The 24853-nt window shown below is 36.7% G+C and overlaps 1 protein-coding gene across 8 annotated transcripts in view; it reads right to left on the bottom strand.

The window, feature by feature from the left end:
* PHF14 (PHD finger protein 14) overlaps window positions 1–24853 on the bottom strand; it is a 144224-nt gene that overhangs the window by 28857 nt on the left and 90514 nt on the right. For 3 of the 8 annotated variants that reach the window (XM_063303691.1, XM_063303693.1, XM_063303696.1), the window contains exon 18: window positions 21439–21471. The exons of 1 other annotated variant lie outside the window; for it this stretch is intronic. In XM_063303691.1, coding sequence (XP_063159761.1) covers window positions 21439–21471 — 33 coding nt within the window. Of the gene's footprint in view, window positions 1–16060; window positions 16247–17626; window positions 18404–21152; window positions 21309–21432; window positions 21472–23502; window positions 23601–24853 lie in introns of those variants that run through there. 4 more of the 8 variants (XR_010067942.1, XR_010067943.1, XM_063303692.1 and 1 more) reach the window with 4 other exon arrangements.

Genomic DNA, 24853 nt, shown 5'->3' with positions numbered 1-24853 from the left:
TTCTCTATTGGGGAGTACAAGACAAGGATAGTGGATCCTCTTGTGTCTTCTTCTATACTTCAAACATGAACGTTGCCAGTGGCACAAGTTATGAATTTCCTGAAAGAACCATCCTTGGCAAAGTTTGTCTCCCTGAAGACATCAACTTACTCTCACTACACTGCACAATAACAACAGAGAAAGGAATTAGACAAAATACTACTAACAGATAGAACTATGTTTAATTGTAAAAACTGTTCTTTATATTTCACCCTTCAAAGAAAAATTTCTAGGCTGATGTGGATAATGTACACGAGGAACAACTGTGCTTTAAAAAATGGCTTCTTAGCCATAAAAAAGAGAAGATAGGCTAAAACGTGATTTTCTCAATTATCAATCTAGTCTTAATAATTAAGCTAATTTTTATTTTCTTAATCATCAATCTAGTCTTCAAGTTACGTTAAGTACAGTTCACCCAATAATTATTACAATGCAGTTTATAAGGTCAAGTGTTTATTTTTATGGTTCTGCCACAGAATAATAAAGACCGGCATTCATTTTTTAAAATTGACCAAGAAAGCATCACACTAACATTGACACACTTGCTTAGTGAAACTGATTAAGTGCCATCAAGTTAGTGTTAACTTTTACTGACCACACAGATATTCTGTAGGATGGTCTGTTCTGAACCTGGTGCTCTAGGTCTTCCAGCAGTGTTGCAATTCTAAGTCTTTCCTACTTGTAATTATTATAATTATCACTCAAAATAAATAACACAGTATATATACAAAAGAGCACAAAACAGCAGCAGATATAGTATTACCATAATCAATGTTTTACAGGTGTGCAAAAAGCAACATAATGTTGCTTTCAGCAGACAGCAATGTAGCTACACATCTCATAATTTTGCTAACCTTCCAAAATAGTATGGTGTAAGAACATGTATGTGGGATCATATTCGGTTTTCTTTTAAAAAGTTGTGTTAAAGGAAAGAAAAAGAATAGTAATAGCCAAGATAATTTTCAAAGTGTCATTAAAGTTGGAAAGCAAGCAATTAAATACATTGAAAAATTCAAAATTATTCAGAACAGGTTACAGAATATCTGCTCAGACAGACAAAAATGCTGGTATCTTGCAATGTGGGACTCCCAAAAGCATTCAGTAAATTGCAACCATACTTACAGAAAATAGTTGATTGGATCTACCTTAAATCCTATTCAGAGTAATCATATTTACTTTTCTATTCTAAGTATGAGTGAAGCTCTGTTCAAAAACCCTGTATTAAAAAACTGGAGTGCTGAAATGACATTTTGCACCCCCCATCACTCAAAAAAATGTTGGCTTCTTGAATGCAGTGGTTCTTATATACAAGGCACATGGTACCTGCATCCAGCCTTGACACTCAGAGAATCCCCCAGCAGTGTAGCCGCACCTTGAAACTCCAGCGCTGCCGTTTGTGCAACCACGCCTCGCACGCTCACCCTTGTTCAGGAATTTCACACCTATCTTGTTCAGGATCTGGTTTCCAGCCTAGTTCAGGGCTTCCAGCTGAGTCCAGCCTAGTTCCAAGTTCCAAGCCTCGCTCCAAGTCTCTAGTCCAGAGAATCCAGCCTAGTCTGGGGCTTCCAGCTGAGTCCAACCTTGTTTCAAGTTCCAAGCCTTGCTCCAAGTCTCCAGTCCAGAGAATCCCACCTAGTTCAGGGCTCTCAGCCGAGTCTAGCCTTGCTCTGAGTTCTAGTCCTGCTTCAAGTCTTCAGTCCAGTCCATAGTTCTAGTCAAGCCCAGCCTCGTTTGCTGTTCACAGTCCTACTTTGAGGTTACAGTCACCGCTTCCAGTCCAAGGCAAGTCTCCAGAGATGCAGTGATTCAGCGCCAGAACAGTTTCAGTACCGTTCCAGTTCGAGACCTGCTGCCTGCAGCACACTGTGTTCCAGTCGTATCCAGCTTATAGCTCCAGTGAGAAGTCCTTTTCCGCTGCCTTGTTGTGGCCCATTTGGGCTCGTTGGACCACGTCTTCATTTAACAAGGACTCAAATATTGTAATAGTTACTTAATAAAGAGTATTTCTGATAATATCTTGCCTGGTTGCGTAGTCTAAACAGGACAATATCGTTATAACAGTTCTGTTGTAACAGTTGTAACAGTTATAATAGTTACAATTCTATATATACTTATCTAATTTAAATATTATTCAAATACATAATTATTTATTTCTAATACACTTATATAACTATCATCCTTTTTCAACCTACTGCATTTTGTATAAATGAGTTCCATATTTCATTGTATTTGTCCATACAGTCTACATCTCTAGGCAATCTGCTCATAAGCGGCAAGTGTAATCAGGTCTTCAATCCATTGAGTGAATGGGGCTGTACATTTCTCTTTCCAATGCTGCATTATCAGTCTTTTGGTCATAGTAAGGGCACAGGGAATCAAATACGATTTCTCTACTTAATGGGGTTGCTATTCCTTACAGTACAATCCATAAAGGTAGTCCTCAACTTACGACCGTTGGTTTAATGACAATCTGAAGTTATGATGGCCTTAGAATGGGTGCTTTGTGGCTGCGGTCATGTGATCGTGTTTTGTGGCTTTGCAACTTTTTTGCTGTTTTCCAGCAAAAAACGCTAATGGGGAAGCTGGATTTGCTTAACGATCGCCGTAAAAATGGTTGTAAAATTGGGTCTGGTGACATGGTGACTCGATTTACGACCACAATGGCTTAACATGGAAATTCCGGTCCCAATTGTGATTGTAAGTCAAGGACTACCTGTACTAATGACTTATAGCATCTTCCCAAATCATCTAAAGATTGTTGTGCTGATAAAAAAGTAGAGGACTATAACAGGTGGGTGAAACCAGAAGAAGCTGTAAGTAACTAGTAGAGAATTGGCCTTAATTCACTTTAGTAGCCTTAGCATGCAGTAATCCTCAATGTATAGAAAATTATTTTTTACTGACTTTCTTAATCTTCAGAAGGTGGGAATTTGGTTATGTAATGCAATATTACTTGCCAAACTGCATTGTCAAGCAGACTTTTCATCACAACTCTGTGATCTATATGGATAAATACATTTAGGAAAATAAAACTCTGTAAAAACAAACATTTCTATAACATTTGATTTTCAAAGCATTAGATTATGAACGTAGCAATAGATAGGCATAAATATGAGCCAACTGGGGTCAACTAAGACAAATAAACTGACTTTTTATGTTATCAAAAGTGATGGCTATCTGAGAAAGGAAAAAATAGACTAGGACAATAGCTTTCCTAAAAGTATAATTTGTATTAAAGAGCTGCTTTATTCAGTGTGCAATACCAGCATATATGTACAGTAAAACCGGTTACTGGATTTAGGTTTAATGTAAGATCTGTTAAATTGAGGGTTTGTTCATTAAGTCAAGATTTGTTGCAAATTATGTCATTTACATCAATTACATAATAATGCATAATAAGTCAATGTACCCTTGCATTAATTTCTTCCAAGTGTGATTCTGCTGTTTGTAAGAGATTGAGAGATTGAGGGGCTTCTAATTGAATTGCTGGTGGTGATTACATATCAGGTTGCCCATAATACAGATTATATGGGTGTGCTGAGATTTTGGGTATGTATGCACTCTGTACATGGTCCTGTGACTGTTGATACAGAATTTTCAGAATGCATTGTAAAAAAACAAGGGGGGGGGGAACCCTCAAAACCAAAACAAATAAGCAATAATACTCGCCATGTTAATTGGAAGATTTACTAGTTTTTTTGAGGGGTGTGTGAATATGTGTTCCTTGCTGATTGAGTTCAGGATTGCCAAGTTTAAAGGGTATCTGTGTTGCTATGATTACTCCTAATATGCATGAAGAACACACTACCTCTTGTGTTTTATTGGCGAGCTCTAAATGCTGTTATATTGTGGTTGGGAGAGTCTGGAAAAACAATAGTGGTGGGAGTCGGTGTTTTTTATGCTGATGTAATGCTAATGATCACTATTCATGCAATTAAACAACTTTGTTTAACAGTGAGAACAACAGCCACCCTACATTCTCTGTAATGGTTGGAGGCATTTTATGCATGTATGTGGTAAATTTATGTAGCCACGCATTTCACATACGTGACTATGAGTGTATGAAGTTAAAAAAACACACAAAAAACAATACAACAAAATAACCAAAAACATTACACAAATCATTAAAAAACTGTTAAAAACAATAGAAACCATTAAACACCCCCCCAAAACAAAAGCATCATCTGCAGGTGAGTGCACTCAATTTCCCTAACAATATAGCCACTTTATAGGCTTCATACCCACATTCCCAAATCCCCAGGCCAGATGCCAAAGCCATGTCTTTAGCCCTTTCTGGAAGGCCAGCAAGGTTGGGCCAATCTGACCTCAGGGGAATGATATTCAAAAGGGCAGGTGTCACGGCAGAAAAGGGTCTCCTCTTGGGTCCTGTCAGATGACATTCCTTCATGGATGGGACCTGCAACACGCCCTTCCTACTGGACCTGATGAATGGGTAGATGTGATTAGGAAGAAGCGGTCCCTCAAATAACTTGGCCCCGTTCCATGTAGGGCTTTATAGGTCATTACCAGCACCATGAATTGTACCTTGAAGCAAACTGGTAACCAGTATAGCTCATGGAGCAGAGGTGCAATGTGCGCTGACCTAGGTGCGCACATAACTGCCAGCGCCACTGCATATTATCCCAGCTGAAGCTTCGGGATGCTCTTCAAGGACAGCCCCATGTAGAGTGCATTATAGTAATCCATGTAGACAGTGACCAGGCACGAATGACTGAATGTAGGGCCTTCTGATCCAGGAATGGGTGCAACTGGTGCACAACCCAAAGCTGCACAAAGGCCCTCCTAGCCATGACTGCCATCAGTTCATCGAGCAGGAGTCATGAATCCAGAAGGACCCCCAGACTGCCCACTTGGTCTGTCTGGGGCAGTGCCACCCCATACAGAACTAAAGATAGTAAATTCCCAGATCCTGGTGGCTCTAAAACCCAAAGCCACTCAGTCTTGCCAGGGTTGAATTGAAGCCTGTTCTTTCCCATCCAAACCCCCACAGCATCCAGGCACCGATAAAGTGACATCAACAGCATTGCTTACTTCACCAGGGGTGGAGATATACAGCTGGGTATCATCAGCATACTCACCCCATGGTTATGGATGACCTAACCAACCTGCTTCACTGAGATGTTAAAACAGTAGCAGAGAAAGTAATGAACCCTGTGGAACTGCACAACGTAGGGGCTTAGGGCAGGGCCTCCTGTTCCCGATCAACACTGACTGGAACTAGCCATGAAGGAAAGAGGAGAACCAGCAAAAAATAGCACCACCCACCCCCAACAGTCACAGCCAGTCCAGAAGGATACCATAGTCAATGGTATCAAAGGTCAAGTGCAGCAAGGATGGATGCACTCCCTCCATCCTGCTCCCACCAGAGGTCATCTTAAAGCATGACCAATCTAAAAGCCTGAAACCCAACTGAAAGGGATCCAGATAATCTATTTCATTCAGGATCTTCTGAAGCTGCTGAGTGACCACCTTCTCAACAATCTTCTCTAAAAAGGGGTGGTTGGATACTGGATGAAAATTGTCCAGTACCATTTTTTTAAAGATTTGCTCTTCTAGTGGCTCAGAGTAAGAAGAAGGCAAGAACTGCCATTTAGGTCAATCTTTCTGCAAATTGGTGAAGTAGCCATCAACATGGACTGCCGCACCATCTACTTGTGTGATGCTGAAGCAAAAAGCAAGGGGCTCATACCTTATTTCCCAATGTTTCCTATGACTGTAACACTTGAAGAAAAGTTTCACGTTTTGCTATGAAGGACTACTCACTACTCAGGCTTTTATTCCTTTGGAATGCAGTCTACTTGGAACATTCCAAAAGAACCTTATGGGTATGGAGCACTATTCCAAGGTCAAAACATGTTTTTCCATTTTATGCATACCCTATCTTCAGGTATCTGACTTCATCCACGTTTTTGGAAGGAGTCTGATAAAAATAACTTAATGTTGGTTTCAGCGTAACTTTTTTTCGTATCTAAAACTATTTAGGCTTAGGTTGTGTTTTATGAAAAGAAAAGAAAATTAGATAGAGGCAGGTGTAGTAGAGTACCAAAATAATAACAAGGAATAGCTCAGCATATTTTGTATTTTATTTTGTAACTAATTAACCTCTGTTTCAACTTCCATTGTACTTATGATAAGAATTCAAAACAACTCTGCTTCCTCCATGAGCTTTAGAACTAAACTTATCAAGCTATATAAAAATTGAACAAACATATTAATCTCTGCCTAAGCTACTCTAGCTTGTTGCAATGATCATTATCAAGTTATATTAGATGCCCCTGAAAAGAATGCGAAGTCTGTGCTTCTAATGTATCACTTTGCTTCTACATAGAATAATTAATTACAAAGAAATTAAAATATGTATTATTGACCTTTCTTTAAAAAAAATCCTTAAATGGGGGTAAATTTTACCTTAACAGTTTGGTCAACCAATTGCTTTGCAGTCATAATGAATCACACATATATGGTTACCTTTTCGGTTGCTTGCAGATCTCCAGTAACTAATGTCCATGCTTCTTGCTAACATACACTGTCAGCACATATTTAAGGACATGTACATCATTGAAAAATGCAAGATTTTCCCATTCCTCATAGCATATCTCTTCCAATCACACATTGGGGTAATAATTCTGTTCTGAGCTAATGAAACAAAATCTCATCCATGGAATAAACCTACATGAAATTCCACTTAAAGTCTTTTCAATCAAACATCTTTATGAATATGTTTCATTTCTAAGGGATATGCCCCCTTCAGCTTTTCTTTTTCAGCTGGAGACTAAGCAATAATTCCTGGAAAGGAATTACTCCTATTTTGTTGAGGCAACTGGCAAATGATTGTATCTTGTAGCACTGTTCTGGCAATTGAGAAGGTAGCTAAAAAATAAAAATCAGCAGAAAACCTATATGCTCGTCTGGTTGAAATTAGTTCCTGGGAATGGATAGAAATGTTGTTAGCTCACCTTCTTGAATGTAGGTGCTGACTGGGCTTTCTGAAAATATACTTAATTATGTTAAATAATGTGATCTAAGCAAGTCAATCTTTAATTTCTAAATATCCTCAACCATTAAATATGCAAAATTGGGAATGACTCAGATCTTGTTACAAGGAGGAAAGGAAAGGAAAGGAAAGGAAAGGAAAGGAAAGGAAAGGAAAGGAAAGGAAAGGATTTCCAATTCTAAGGGCCACATTCAGACTTTACAAAACCTATTTAATAATACTTCAGTGGAATAAGAAGAAATTTTTATAAAAACAGGCTCCAAAGCAGTAGCATATTTGGGGTGAGAATTGGACAGATATAGAATTGAACAGGAAAGGATTGGGGCAATTTTGTCCCTCCCCTTTTCTTCCTCCATTTTCTCCCAAATTTTCATGCCCGAAGATGCAACAAATCCATTTCTTCTCCTCTGTAGCCTTAATAATTCTTTATATTTACTATAATTAATTTCAAGAATGGTGGCTCTAGTATTCCATACAGATGCTGATGTTTAATTTAAACATTAAACACACATTGAAAAAAATTGCTACTTGAGAAAATAAAGAAAATATCTTTCTGTAACAATACATTTGAATATATTATGTTAACTCTATCAGTTTTCATATATCATCCTTTACTCAGGATTCAGCTGAAAATTACACAAGCCATAAATTAGCTTTAAACAAGCTTTGAATCAGACAAGCTAGTTTTCAAATTAAAAAGCCGTCAGTATATTACAAGGTGCTGTCATTTTATTACTGCAATCAATTTTGTGTGGCCTGAGGTATACAGAAAATGGATTCTCTCTTCATTTGCAAAGGGTTTATCTCCTGCACCAGGCTCTGAACTACTTGACTGCAGTAATGAATTTGAAACCCAAGTTACAAACAAAGACTTTTAGAAACAGTGAAGCCAAAGACAGTGGTTAGTTTTTAGAACTGCAAAATAGAAAAGCTGTTTGTTTGAAAGAAAAGCTATGAGAAAGTTTTTTTTTAAAGTAGATGGACAACAGAAAAGAAGCCTACCACTGTTTCAAAATATTTGTAGTTACTTTAAAATTCCTTTTAAAATGCAGTGCAATTTTATAATCTATTCCATTGCTTGTTTTATATATTTGAAGGATGTGCCTAAAAATCCTCTTAGGCTGTACATTATTCCAAAATCATCCCAATCAAATAAGCGTTTGTCTCTTTTGATTTCCTTATATAGAGAGAAGTTAAACAAACAAACAAACAAAAGGTAAGCTTTTAAATGGTACTCAATTTAACTAGAATGAGCATGGCTTCTGGGTTCAGGAGACAGATAAATTACAGCAATACATATGTTATATATTTATCAGAAAAATGTTCATTACCTCGACATATTTTGTATTGTATCATTAAAAGGGTGTGATCAAACATTCATTAATCATGCTAATACTGTAGTGTGTGTAAATCTGAACATGGTCAATTTTTCATTCTGTTCAGACATACGACTGATTTTAGGAAAGTGCAGTAGCTGTGTGGTACAGAAAGTGTCAGGTTCGATTTCTAGTATTTCAGATAAGCTTTTGAAAGACATATTAAACAGCTGCTGCAAAGTAATGCACAATGTCCACTATACATATTGTTTATAGGAGCTTCCTATGGTGAGTAAGTAAATATGAGCTGGCATGCAGCCATCCTGAATAATATTCAGTTTTGCAAATGCTCATTAGCCTTATGTAGGGTTACAGAGTACTTTCTCAATCTCACCAGAAGGATCAAACCACATTTTTTAAAAATAAGAAAATATCTTAATGGCTTAAATCTTCTACATATTTGAACAGTAAAAATTTGTTATAAGCAATATTTCTCAAAGGTTGCCATATATTGGGCAAGATTCTCAAGCAAGATAGCTTATAAACTGTTTTGTCACATATTGAAATTGAATTTTTAATATTTCCCTACCAATCACTTGGGATTTGGAGTAACTGTTGTTTACTAAGAATCCTTTCTTCATCCTGGCTCAGGTAAGGAATGCTTCATCATCCCACATGATTTCCCAAGTAGCTGTACAGAAAGTTTGGAATATTTACGAAGTATTACTTTACATTATTGCTATAGAAAGGGAGCAATAATGTAAAGTAATACTTCGTAAATACTCCAAATTTTTATAACTGGATGCAGAAGTTCACCTTTTCAGCCAAACTGTGGTATGCCCAAAACTCGAAAATCAAATTAATGTAATATACTATGACTATGCCCACTTAACAGGGAGAAAACTATACCAACTCTAAATCTCTTCATTCAGCAATATTTAGTTGTCACATTTATTTGTAATATTAAGAATAAAGATGTGTGGGAAATAAATGCTGTTCTTGTGAAAAGGTCCCGCAAAGCATGTTTCATATCCACATTTACTGAGACTTGTAAATAAGCAAGTTTGCCCTGTGGGATTGAAAAGTGTCAAGAATGAGACAAGACAAAGCAGATGATGCTATGTATTTGATTAAACACTCAAACTAGCTGAGTGTTCCAAAATCATTTACTTGCAAGCTGCTAATACAGATGCTATTATTAATACAGTGGAAGCTAAATGCAAAGAATATTTTATTATATCTAAGTCAGCAGCAGTATTAAAATGGATCTGTTTATTAAAAAAAAGGAATGAACACTCCAGCTACCACAGTTTAGTGGCAAAATTAATCAGCAATCTTTTGCTGAGCTCACAGTAACTGAAAGGTCAAAACTAGTGCTGCTTCGAAAGCTGGAAAATTCTTCAGTCTTCATAAATTAAAGACAATGAAAATTATGCAGAGCATTACTCTGCTAAAGTCACTGGAAATTTTTTTAAGATGGATTTCTCCCGTGTGTGTGTGTGTGTATGCTTCACATACTTTTGCTCTTCAAGGGCACCTTTATATTCCAAACACAAAATAGAAACTGTGCTCTGATAATGGCCAGTTCTATAAATCAGTATACAAGGCATTTGACAGCCCAATATAATCCTAGCATACCAAAACCATGGAATTTTAGTTTCCAGCTGAGGATACTTTGGTCTCATATGAGCCACATAAAATAGTACAAAAATACATGGGACAACAATAATTGAATGCCTTGGACTCTGCATCTAGAATAAAAACTTTCTAGTTAAAGAAGCAGATCAAAATGTGCTAGAGATGGAAAAGATCTGTAAAATTGCTCTTGCGTGCAGGATTACATGGAGTCCATAAAGAAGTGGCAATGCATCCAAGAGTTACAGACAATTTACTAACAATTCTAAAATTTCTTTTTGCTTCTATCACTGAATAAATCTTTGCTAGCGTCTCTGCCGTGTATTTCACATTTGGTGCCTTACCACATGCACTCAGTATTTCGCTAAGACAATTTGTCTCAACGTAATTTAAACACGGATGATCTTATTATCCTTGCAAACCCACTCTTCCCATACTTTTTCCAATACAGGTAGTCTTTGCCTGGCAACTCTGTTACTAAGCAAAGTGGTTGTTAAGTGAAACATCATGTGACTGCCCTGCTTAGTGATGGCAGTTCTGGTTGCGTCCGTTAAGTGAATCACTTGCAGTCATTAAGCAGGACATCACATGACTGTGACTTGCAACCTTCTGCTGGCTTCCCAGAAGGCTGCAAATGGTGATTGTCAGACTGTGGGATGCTGCGACTGTCACAAATGTGCGATGGTTGCCAAGCACCTGAATCTTGATCACGTGACCGAAGGATGCTGCAACAGTTGTGAGGACAAGTCACTTTTTTCAGTGCTGCCGTTAATTTCAAATGGTCGCTAAATGAATGTATAACATATAGGACTACCTGTATGCTATATGCACTTATTTCACAGTTTTGTCTCTATTGTTCTTTTGCATTTATATCAAATATTAACAGCTTTTCTATACTTTATTCCTGTCTTTCTTTTTTGTTTTAAAATCTGTTGTTATTACTGGTTCATTCTATCTTTCTTCCGCTACCACCAATCCCTCAGGACATTTTTTTTTAATAAGTTTTAATAAGTTATTATTAAAATTTTATTTTAATAAGTTTCAAGCAAAGATAAAAGCGACAGAAAAACAAAAAAACTACAAAGGGAAAAAAAAGAAAAAACTAAAAAAGTGTAGAAATACAAGAGAAAAATTTTCAAAATTACAAAAAGAGGTGACTTCTGACTTTTAACAGAAAGGATATACAACAATTTTCCACAATCAATCCCTTACTCTATATTAAACCAAAATAACATTATTCTTATAATTCCATTGGCACATTATAAAAATCACTAAATACAGTTGCTCCCTCCCCTTATATTAAAATAAAAAAAATATAAAACTCCTAATCAACTCCCCCCCCAAAGATAACATTTATTTCCTTCCTACTACTATTCTATACATTCCTGTCTACTATAATAAAGATCAAACTAAAAAAACATATAAATTGTCTGCCATTGTACTTGATAATACAACAATTTTAATAATCTTAATCATGTTGTTGTTTATTCGTTCAGTCACTTCCAACTCTTTGTGACTTCATGGACCAGCCCATGCTAGAGCTTCCTATCAGTTATTGCCACGCCCAGCTCCCCCAGGGACAAGTCTGTCACCTCTAGAATATCATCTATCCATCTTGCCCTTGGTCGGCCCCTCTTCTTTTTGCCTTCCTCTTTCCCTAGCATCACCATCTTCTCCAGGGTATCCTGTCTTCTCATTACATGGTCAAAGTACTTCAGTTTTGCCTTTAATATCATTCCCTCAAGTGAGCAGTCTGGCTTTATTTCCTGGAGTATGGACTGGTTTGATCTTCTTGCAGTCCAAGGCACTCTCAGAATTTTCCTCCAACACCACAGTTCGAACGCATCTATCTTTGCTCAGCCTTCCCTATGGTCCAGCTCTCGCAGCCATATTAAGCCCAAAACCAGACATTTATTATTATTTTATTATACCTTAATAATCTTAATCCAAATGGTTAAAGACAAATGAAACCAGCCAAACCCTAAAAGCAATCCAGATAAATATTCTTAAACCCTTATCCCACTTCAGAATAAACCAGGGCATTTACATATCCCCAAAATGCGCACAGAACTTTTTTCTTTAAAAAATCGAACAGCCCAACTGCCCCCCTCAAAAACTCTGACTTCTCTTCAGGAGACCTCCCATACACAATAACCCCTTCTTTTCCATGGCGTTCCATCAGAAGATCAATTTCACTTGTGGCTTGTAACTTGATCTCTCCCTTTAATTTCTTTAACTCGACTATCCGATCTTCATCCAGCATTTCAACAGAAATCCCGATCTCACTCTTAGAAGAGACATTCTGTTGCTGTTAAATTCCTCAGTTTCATCCTCAACATCCCCAACCAGATGACACATTCTAGACCTCATATTTTCCACAATATCCTGAATGTCTTGCATTAAAATGTGGTAGGAATCAGAAAGAATCTGTTTAAAATCTTGGTGGAAGTCAGAGAAAGTCTGTTTAAAATCCTCCATGCCTCAAGCAGTAGATTATGGTACCCCCTAGGAGCTTAACCAGTGAAAGTTGAAGATATGAAAGAATTCTGAAATGTATTTACACAAGTGAAAGTGAGATACACAGACAGTTCCCCGGAGAAAGTAGAAGCAGAAAACTGAAAGTTCAAAACAGCCGATTCGACGTGTAGGAAAATGCTAATATCTTCAAATTTAGTACAAAAATAGTAACAGGGAGACAATTATTTACTCTCAATCCTTAATATTTGGATGGAAAACAAAGAATTTTTTAAAAAATTGATCCCAAAAATAATGATAAACACCAAGAGAACTCAGTTCTCCTTGCTGTAGAAAGCCTCTCACATGTACTTAAAAGAAATATAAATTGGGTGATTTAGAAATGGGGTGGTCGGTCTTAGTGTCCCTTTAAGGCTACAGCATGGCTTGGAAATGGTGACGTCCCAGCCTCCCAGCTGCTCTTACCAGTCAAGTGCAAAGGCTGTTTGTGATCTTCTGGCTGCAAGCAGCCATCCGGAGGACAGATGGGGTGATTCCAGGTGTTTTTCTGTTTCCAGAAAGAACTCCTGGGCTTCAGGAAAAACCTGCCTGAGCTCGTGTTGTCAGTTCTGCCCACTGAGCCTGTGGGCACAGTTGTTCAGTCCATCATGTCCCCACCGGAAGTCCCCCTTAAGACATTTTTCATATATCAGTACTATGAATGTTTAGATGGCTCTAGATGGTATACAATAACTCCATTTCTGCTACACAGTACTTTTGATGGAAAGTGGGCTAAAATTATTACAGAGAAATAGCTAAACCTCTAAACTCTAATATAGCTTCTTGTGGAACCTACATCAAAATGCGTTGACAGCTTTTCTTCAGCACTCCAGCAAGGCTCATATTCCTTCCAAAACATCTATTCTATTTCTTCCTACTTCTTCTTTTCTATTTCTTCCCCAAGCATCCTATAATTTCTCAGCATCCTCGCATCTGGTATTTTGGGGTGGGACAGGGAGGGTTTTTTAAGATTTATGTCCCCCCCAAAAAAACTTAAAAAATAATTTTGAGTCATTTTACTCTTGAGATTCTCTCATACTTTATATATTCTTCTTACCAATAAAAGTAATATCTAGATGAAAAATGGATATACCTATATATTATATTATACTATATATTATAGAAAGCCAGTTTGGTCTAGTGGTTAAGGCAACGGGCTAGAAACCAGGAGACTGAGAGTTCTAGTCCTGCCTCAGGCATGAAAGTTAGCTGGGTGACCTTAGGCCAGTCACTCTCTCTCAGCCCAACCCACCTCACAGGGTGGTTGTTGTGGGGAAAATAGGAGGAGGAAGGAGTATTAGGTATGTTCGCCGCCTTGAGTTATTTAAAAAAAATAATAAAGGCAGGATAGAAAATAAATAAATAATCTCTACAAGGTTTTTGCCACAATTGCTTATTTTTCAATGCCTTCTGCCATTTGTTCTCTGTTCAATGTATAAATAATGAATGTTCAATACTTACAGTCTGAAATTAATTAAAAATACTTGAAGCTTGAGCTGCTGGTCTAAACTACTATAGTTACAAGCACACTGATTAATTTTAGCAAAGCACTTATTCTATTATTTCATCTATATATGCTTGTAAACATTTATTTGTTAAAGCACTTGTTAAGTTAATCTGATAGTGAAGTTTTATTTTAAGAAGTAGCTGCAAAGTTAGTAACTTCTAACAGATAAATATTACAAGACAACCACAGCAAATACAGGTAGTCTTCATGTAATGTACATTTGTTCAGTGACTGTTCGAAGTTATGACAGCGCTGAACGAAGGGACTTATGGCCAATCCTTGAAGTTCCGGCCACTGCAGCACCCCCGAAGCCACATGAACAAAATTTGGGCGCTTGGCAACCAGCTTGCACTTAGGACGGTTGCAGTGTCCTGTGGTCACATGATCGCCATTTGCGGCCTTCCCTTCTGGCTTCCAACAAGCAAAGTCAATGGGGAAGCCCGCAGGGAAAGTTGCAAGAAGCTTGGGCAAGTCTCTCCCCTCCTGGCCATTCTGCGCTTGCATGCACTGTGCTTCCTTCCCCCGTTCGCTTACACACATGCACTGCGCCCTTTGCTTGCATGCATGGATCACACCCACCTTACCTCTTCACTCACTCACACTGCATCCTCCTTCCCTTTGCTTCTATGCACCACGCCCCCTTCCTCCTTTGCTCACATGCATGCACATACCTTCCTTCCCTTTGCTCACACACATGCACATACCTTACCTTCCTTCCCCTCTTTGTCCACAAACATGCTCCACAGCACCCCTTTCCCCCACTCATGCATGGCCTGTGCTGGACCTTCCCCACCCCCCAGGGCACCCCTATACTCCTTACCTGGGATTCCCTCTGCTTCCCATTTAACGGCCTGTGCATCTCGGATTTACAACCGAGACTGCCTGGATTGCTGTAGCTAAGTGATGTGGTGACATGATGTCATGCTTTACGACTATACCGCTTAGCAACAACAATCCTCCCATTGCCGTTGTAATTTGAGGACTGCCTGTATAGTGTTTGATACTGCTTGTTGCATGTAAAGTTTTCAAGGCAGAAGACTTTCCAAATACACCCAAAGGAGTTTGCAAACCATTGAACCACATAATCACTTTCATCCTTTACAAAAGATATGTTTAGTGAAAAGCTAAGATAAATTTAATTGCTCCCAGAATTTAACAATGCAATATACAACTTCTGGATTGGGAGAAGATATTTTTAAACCAGTTACAAAGTCACAAAATATTTGTGCAATCACTTGGGAGAGTTAAATATAACATACGTAAAACTATATTCAAGTGTTAACTATCTGTGGAAGGAAAATATGTTTAACAGCTAGAATAGCAAAAATCAAGTAATTGGTTCTTTCTCCTTGTGCATATAAATAGTACCTGATTGTTCAAATCAGACATCTCCAACTTTCTTTTATTTTCTGTGTTCTTCATTCATAAATGCAATGCCCAAATTTCATTAATATTTGATTTTACTCTCAAAAATCAAGTTTTGAACTGATGTTTATTACTATACAAAGAAGACTTCTTAATAAATAAGAATTTCAGTCATGTTCCAATATAATAAACACATTTCAGTATACATATTCATCTTACTAGTCTTTTGCAACATTGTAAATATAATGAAAAAACATCCACAAGCTCTTCACACTACTTTTCTGACTCAATCTAACAGAAAAGGGTAATCTGATTTAAATACAGTAGTTCAATGAGGCATTCAAATAGGAATAAAAATTACAAACTTCTTAGAAACAATATGCCCAAACCCATTCACAAAGTGAAGTCTGCAAATATTCTCAGGCAGGGACTGCAACAGCCACTGCATTATAGGAGAAAAGTATTGTGTGAAGTAAGCAAATGAATATGGCAGAGCTACATTTCAGAATATGGTAGCAAAAACAAGGCCCACTTGCTATGTTTACCAGTTTAATTCATGGTGACCTGAGTATAAATTGATTATTAGATGGCCAAGATTTTCACTAAGCAAAGGAGACAGGTAATTTGTTCTGGATTTTATACATATTTAATACATATGATTTATTTCTTTACAAAAAACTCCCCCCTCCAATTATTTGATCACAAAGTATTTTTTTTTCTGCCATTATCATTCTACTTTTGGTTTGTGTAAAGTGATGATTCAAATATATATTCCTGGTTATGTTTTCAGAAATTGGTAGCCAATTTACTCTTACGATTATATGGCACAATTTTATAGTTATGCTGTATGTTGCTCTTGGCACATGTAGCAGGAGAACAGAATACAGATAAATAATTAGTACCATCCCTAGAGTTACCAGTGCACAAGCTTTTTTGTTGATTTTGAAACACCTACAGTCTTTGAAAAGTTTGAACAAAAGTAATAGTAGATAAATCACTACATTAACTACATTACAGGAATAGATGTGGAATATTATGCTCCCATTCTGTGGCTTTGAATGTAATCTATGCTGTGATTTATGAGACTTTTTTCTTCCTGCACAACTTTCTATAAGGGTAACTAAAATAGCACAAAAATACAATTAAAAGCAATGTATTAATAAAGAAGTGGTAAAGGGACAGGAATAAATTGTTAGGTACCATGCAGCAGCATACTGGTAGATTAAAATGCACTTTTAAAATTATATTATATAACATACTACATTCCAGGTCATGACTGATGATTTTTATTTTCTTTGTGTATTTTATTTATGTATCAAATTTATTCCCTGCCCATCTCACTCAGAGAGCGACTGTTTGTGGCCTATGTTTCATGGGCTACGTCTTTGGAAATTATCAAGACAAACATGCAATGCTCCAACTACATTTTCCTCAGATACTTGACTACCAAGAAGCCCTACATTTGAAACAACCATTAATGGTTGTTTTGGTAAGCACTGAGTTTTGTAGCAATTAGCAGTTTATGAGGAAGGTTCTAACAAAAAGAGCCATATCTATTTTTTCAATAATGTTATTCTATTAAAGTTAATATGGGTTCTTGTAATTAAGTAAATAATAACTAAACTTTGCAATCACAGGATGTTAATAGAAAGAAATAATGGTGAACTACAATTTGTAGGCAAACTTGTTTATAATTCTATTATCAGCATGAGACCTTAATTATTTGTACACTAATTTAAGAAACATATAAGGAATCTTAAAAACAAGTCAATTAGATTAAAATAATGAACCCAAATGTACTTTCTAGCTATCAAATGTGATCTATGAATGGTCATAAAGGTGTTGTCACTATGAAAAAATTGGTTGGGCTTCTCTAACTATGAGAGGAGAGTATTGACCACAGAGGATTATATACAAATATAATACCTCCTATGAATCAATTCAAGATAAGAATGCTCATGCCCTATGGAAGTACTAACAATGAACATGTGGAACACAAGTATAGAAATAATTGGGACATTGGAGAACAGGGAGCTAGAGGGACTGAGAATCAAACCTCAGTACTTATACAGTAACCAATATGGTCTCCAATTGCCAATTTGTGTGGAGGACAAAAACGATGGAAAAAGCAACTCATATGGGAAGATGGTTTGAGCTCTGGCCTGTTATCCTCTACTACTAATTGAGGAAGTAAGGTCATGTTAATCAGAAATGTACAGAAAACGCATTTTTAAAAATATATATTTTAAAATTTGAATAGACACAGCACATAAGATCTGAACAGAACAGCAGCCCTAGGATGAAAATAGTCATGGCCAGTGAGCATTCTGTTCAGCCCTTTCAAATACAAAGGGATCTCGGCAGGGTAATCTGGAAGCAGGCAGCTATGCTGAAATCAGCCACATGTAAGAAGATGCCATTTATTTTGACATAATTTTGATCCATTCTTCTAATTCAGTTGTTAGAATTGAGCTAGGTAGGGAATTCAAATCCAAATCTCCACTCAGCCATAAAACCCACTGAGCAACATTGGTCCTGACACAACGTTTCTTTGGCTACTACATTCACAGAACTATGGTGGGAATGATACTGGTGAGGGGGAATCATATAATATTCCTTAAATTTCTTGGGGAAAAGAAGTGGGACATAATATTGGAAAATTAATATGGTAACTAATATAGTTCTAAGATGTTTGGTGCTGGGGGTTGAGGACTTTAGCACCAAAGCCACAACACCTGACACCAATCTGCTTGAAGCATATTATACTTTAATTCCATTGCCTTGTCCCTGAAAGCTGTATCTTCAGCATTGGAAGAAGCTTTCAATTATACCAGTGGCTTAAAAAGACACATATGGGAAAATTACTTAATGTTATACACACAGGAATTCTTCTGATCTTCTTTTTAAAAATATGAGCTGCTTTTCACGGGCCAGGAGAGAGAAGCTATTTTGTAATATTAAGATGTACAATTCCAAATTCTACTTTTCATACATGTAGTAAAATTGCTGTTGCTTGGGAAAGAAAAAACAGAAGAACGTAGGAATTACATTTTAAAGCAAACATGATAATAGTTTGCTTCAAACCTACACAATATTCCTGAATCTTTGTTGGGTAAAAGAAAGGCAGCCTATAATCAAAGTTATGAATTATGAGGAATAATTACTCTCAAATTTGTTTTATTGTGTACTTACTGTCCAGCACTGGCTGCTAATTAAATTATCTGCCTCTCAATAACAAAAACTGGAAAGTCTGTCCATTTATTTTCATTACTATTACTACTGGCAAATATGCCCTTGTCAACTACACAGCAAATATCCTTGCATAGTATGGAGTGTGTTTCAAACCCAACGATGAAAGTTTTGTAATGAATGTGCTACTCATCTGAAAGCCCAAGCAACTCATGTTATAATTCTCAGCACCACAGCCCTTGGACAAACTTCTTTGACCCAGATATTGCTGAGTCTGGTATATTTCATTTTCTAAATATAGCAGCTGATTAGATATTGAGGCCGGCGCAACAACCAATCTCCATTAAGGCATTAGCAAGAAGAAATAATAGAAGTCATATTTCCAAGGCAACAGTCATTCGATACTCAAGCAGATGGTCTGCATTACAGCATGCAGTGTTCAAGCAGTCTAGCATCTTTTGGGGAAGCCAAAAACATCATGGGTCTCCTGCAGAATCCATTATCTGAATGATTTTTCTGAGTAGGGAAAATTGGCAAATTCAGCTGCAGTGCTCTGCTAAATATAGTCAGATTTGAAATTATGAAAATTTCTAACAATGTAGACTTTTGAATCCGATGTGGGATACCAATGATTTGGTTCTATGTCCACACTATCAGAGCATTAATTACCCAAGTACACAGTGGCTGATCCTGAAGTCTATAGAGTAGAGTTGTGCAATATTTTGGATTGATTCTAAAAAAGATGCTCTGGAGAGTACAGATATTTGTCTAAAACTCTTTAAAAGAGCAGTGCCTTTTCCTGTGATCACTGGACAGCTCTAGAGGGCAGCTGCATGACCTAGGAAAGCAACGTTCCTTTAAAGAGTTGTATGCAGATATTTTGTTTTTGTATTCATGTGCTCCAAAAGATCTCTTGGAATCAAACTCACTGACTTGTTATAAAGGAGTATGTAGTCATCAAAAGAGAGAAAGAGCTCTCACTTGATCTGTAGGTCCATTTGGATATTGTCATTAAGGATGGAAAGGAGGAACAACTCATACATTTTTTACAGAGAATATCAGTCCATGAAAAATTGATTGGATGCATGGAATTATGTATTAATTTTATATCATATCATATCATATCATATCATATCATATCATAATAAAATCTTTCATATTCTAATAATGACTACTTGACAATTCTCCAGTAAAAGGATCCATGTCCAGTTTTCTTGAAATATCAACAGATGCCACTATATGACAATGCTTGAGAATCACTGTGGTCCATTGTTCAAGACAGTGTCTAGCACTATTGATGTTAGACCCACAGCATATGGTACATAAATTTTACAATAGCCACACCTAAGTTTCTACTGGAGTGTACATCAACATAACGTTTTTTTCACAACAATACTCAAGTGGCTATTGATACGTCTGCATAATATGTTCAAAGCACCAACAACATACAATGCTTAGAAGTTCAGTGAAGTCAGACAGTAGACCAGTAAGCTTGACTGGATACCTGAAGATTAAATATTTCAGAAGCCATTTTTTTCAAGCTGCTCCATTTCCAGCCTTGAACTCTTAATGATCCCTGACAATTGAACATACCAATTGGACAACTAGGAATTATAGTCTAAAACATAAAGAAAGCATCAAGCTGGAAAGCACTGTTTTCATGCTTTTTCAAAGCCATGGTTTTAAATAAATCAAGTTCTATATTAGTGGTTGAAAGTGCGGGCAATGTTTAATCTGGAAAACGGGATTAGAGGAAGATAATATTTTTAAATATTTTAAGAGCAATCATAAAGAAGATGGAGTAGACTTGTTCTCTATTGCTTCGAACGGAAGTACAGAAAGCAACTTGTACGGAAACAGAATTTGTTTCTGAACATTTTAAAAGTAAAAACTGTGCAACTATAGAGCATTTTTATTGGAAGGGGTGGGCTTTCCTTTACTTCTGCAAAGACTACATACCATCTGTAATGAATGTCTGAGTTGCATTCAGCACTGCAGATCATGTACTGAGCAGGGGATTGAACTAGATGCTCTCTAATGTCTTTTCTAATTCTTTGGTTCTGTGGTCTATGTATTTAAAAAGAAATCTTCCCCTCCAAGTGCAAGAGCCTGTGCAGCAATGTTCTTTCAATAAATGGTATGGAGGAGCACAAAGTTGACAAAGCATGATGAATGGTAAAAAAAAATCCTGCCGAAACATTCACATGATCCTCAATGAAGGAAGCATCGTGAATTAGCCCACAAGTAACATGAGCAGTACAGACATGAAGGCATGCACCTTTTGAGTGAAGGGAATTATGTCTGTTTGGAAAAGCTAAGGCCATTCTTTCAACCATACTTGGGGATTTAAATCTGGTTCGATGGTGGAACCTGACAAGTGAATGAGATGTAAGTGGTTTGTCAAAGGGGAGAAATTCAGCCATTGTTGGTACATACATACATTAGATCACCCATGAATCTCAAAGGATTTCTTGAAAGGTTAAGTACCTTTCTGAGGACTTAAATCCAGAAGGGCTTTAAGCCACAAATTTAGGGATTTACTTAAATATAGTCAACATGAACCTGCGCTCACCTTTGGCTTGAGTTAGCTCTTCTTTTTTTGGTTCTTTGCAACAGGCTTCTTTTGAAGAAGAAATTATTGCTGTGCTTAATACAATCTATGGTTTTGGCTCCACAATGCAGTGCACATTATTTTATGGGTCTGTTTTCTTATAAAGTATAAATGCTACTGTAATGCAAAATCATTAGCAGTATTTTAACAGTTAAGAATTCATACTAAGGTCAATGTATATATGCCAACAATCACTGTTATTTAAATTACAAAATAAATATCTAATTTTACATGTTTTAACAGTTACCTGATACTTGTTTTTCATTCCATCCACTTCACCCTATATTTAACACATAAGGTATTTTGCAGTTAGTAGAAATGAAAAGTACAGGGCAAGATCCAGTTAAGCATTAGTTTCAAGGGGAGAGAGGCAAGCCCACACTTCACTGATGCCAAGCAAATCCAAGATTTTAAAACTGAAAACTCTTTGACAAATATTAGGAACCGAATGAATGCATTGCCTTTATATTCTGTAGCTTTACTTTTATTCACTAAAGACTGAGTATACTGCTTTGTAAAACAATTTGAAAAAAGACACCAATGGGAATCTCGTATTAGCCCTCAAGCACACACTCTCACTCAACCTAACTAAAAATTAGATGTTACTGTGGTACTTGGATTGTCATATGTGGAGAAAGCATACTGCTTTCAGCAAAGAACATGAGACAGGGAAAGCTCTAAAGAAACTTTCCTCCTTCTGTCTTATCTTATAAATAATTGGCCCTGAGTACCTTCCGGAAAATCCATTTTCATCTTTATGCAAACATAACTTTGTTTCTGCTTGCAAAGGCCTTTGTGTAAGATATCTCACATTTTTTCACAAGTGATTATGACTTTATTACACTATAACATAGCTTAGCTAATGTTTGTACAACAGCAGTGAAATCTGCAAATATCTAGGAAAACAATACCACCTGTTCTAATTTATGAATTATACAACCCTAGATAAATAACTACTGAACACTATTGTTTTAAAAAGGCTATTTTGTTGAGAGCAAAATTAAATTAAGTAGTTAGGTGATATCAATGGCTATAATATTTTTGACAAGAATCTGTACCGAGCATCCTAGGATTTACATGTGACAATTTGCCTTATTGTTTGCTTTAAAATAAACATTCTACTCTAGTTGAGCATCTTCCTAGATGCTTTCTTATACCTCAAAAGAGTTTGAAATACCGAAGCTAAAGATTTATTATGTGCCATCACACTAATACTAACTCCTAGTGACCAAATGGATAGTCCTTTTCCAGGATAATCTATCCCCAACCTGGCCCTTCAGGTCTTCCAATGTTGCACCCATCACCACTGTAATTGAGTTATTCTAGATTAGTGAAACTAAAATGTTGAATTAAGGTTTAGGTTTGATCTTCTTCAGTCCCAGACTTTCTTGCCTTGTATATCTCCTAATGACCCGTTTGAATTGCAGTCTTCAAAAGTAGATATTCAAAAGTTATTAAGAAAATCTTTCAGCCAAAGCAATGTTGGCTTTTTAATACATGTTACTGCCTACAATAGTGATGCTCATCTATGCACTGTTTGTAAGGCATTGTAATGGCATGTGGAAATGTCCCTGGGAGACTTGGCCCAGAGATGCTACCTAGGAAATGGTCAGATAAGAGACAGCATAGTCCGAGCTGGATAGTGGGAGGGGCAAGAGGCTCAGCAGGGTGTAAATCAGATGAGGAAGAATTGTACTTTCAGACTTTCAAGATTCTGTTAATGTAGCCTTACAATAAAGTAGAATTAGCTCATCTGGTTGTGGTTTCTGTCTGGTCTGCCTGGTAAGGCTGACAGGCATTTGTCACTTCTTAAATTTTCCTTTAGAAAGGGAATATTTTAATAGAAATCAGCACACTGAATGTGATGTTCCTTCAACAGCAAATTTTATTAACAGAAACGGCACAATTCACTTGTGCCCCAAATTAACAAATGCTCATTGGCTTACAAAGAGGAATGATGCTAATGTTTTTATAGCAGACTATTAATACATATAGCTCCTCAGTCCTTTTCCATATATTTCTCAAAGCCACCCTACCCCAAATTAGACAAAGAGATCAATAGCATGGTTCACCATATCCAAGTCAAGGTAAGCAGCAGAACAAGTCAAGAGATCCTCAGCAATGCATATAACTCGTACAACATAGGAAGGCTGGTCAATCTTCATGGCTGCTTAAAATTGAGCATAAGGTTGTTTGGGTAAAATAGCTGTTTTGTCCTCAGTTAATAGCTCAAAGGTCTGCTCATGCACTTTTGTACTGTACCTATCCCAGCTCAAGAATCAGATGACTCTGGAACTAAAGGATATTATACCTTTATGATCAAATAATGGTTGTATGTATTCAAGTTAGTTTGTTGCAAGCTGAGTAAGTTTGGGTTGTTTTCCAGCAAATTAGATGAATCACAACCTCCTAATGCAGAAAGGGAAGAATAAAAGACCCATGAGTATATTTTTAGGGATTACTTTATATTTTATTTATTTCCCAAGTATTAGATTCCATCACTTACTCTTACAGTCCAAATGTGGTTCCAGGACTGACTCCACTAAATTCTGACCACGATTTCTGCTTCAAAGTAAGTTCATGAAATGCCACCAAGCTATTAAAAAAACTAGACTGTAAAGCAGCAAATAATTTATATCAATGGACTTGGATCCAGTTCCTTATTTTCTTCTCAAGTTGTTAGATATACAGTGTTCTCCCCAGTAATGTTAATGGGTTTTCAAGTAGTATACACTTTCTCTTTCAATATCATGTCTTTTAAGAGGTGAGCCAGGAGGTGATTCACTGACCTATACTTATACAGCTTCTCTGTATAAGTTGTATAACATATTGTGAAAAAAGAAAGTTGGCTATTTTAATTGTATTTACTACATTTAAAACATCTGCCCTATCTGAAAGAGCACATTAATTTAGCAAGATACAAGCAACAATAACTGAATAGTTGCATTATGAACACAGATTATTCAAGGATTAGTACTAGCACTAAAGAATACAAGTACCTTTATGTTTTTATGAAAGGACTAACTAGCAGGCAGTTTCTGATAATTAGCTGTAATATTATATAGCTGTATTAGTCTTCAAACAATATAAAGTTGGTATTTAATTTATCTTATAGTTTACATTAGGTTGGTGGTTTTAATAGGTGACTATACATTAATATTCTATTATTAATTTGCATTTGGACTGATCCTTTCGAACTCTGATTTCACTGGTGGAAGAATACTATATTGGCAAAAACTAAAAGCTAAAAAGAAAACACTGCTATTTCACTGTTTGAACATATACATGAAACTGCTGAGATGTATAGAAAACAAGATTTAGTGATGGAAAGAAAAAAGTGTTGACAAATTGGCTCTGTAATTCATTGTCATAAAGCAAAGAATATCGATCAGGATGAATTCCTTGCTGTTCTATTGCCAAGAGACCTCTCTTATGAATGTCTGTGGTTGTGTGAGCTGTGTGTAACTGAGTTAATGCTAAGGCCCCAACTGAGAATTCCAACACAATGAAAGGTTCTGGTTTTCTCTCACACAGAGCAATGTGGGATAGAAAGGAGGAATCATGCACTAATTAACTAATTAAAAGTTAGATGGGGAAAGGCAGCCATGAGACGGAATGCTAGGTACACCCAATTCCACCCCACAGCTGGGTTTCATGTAGGT

This window comes from Candoia aspera, chromosome 4, assembly GCF_035149785.1.
Source record: "Candoia aspera isolate rCanAsp1 chromosome 4, rCanAsp1.hap2, whole genome shotgun sequence".
NCBI lineage: Eukaryota > Metazoa > Chordata > Lepidosauria > Squamata > Boidae > Candoia > Candoia aspera.
Note: the sequence above shows the minus strand (reverse complement) of the source record. Positions and strands in the feature narration are given on the sequence as shown.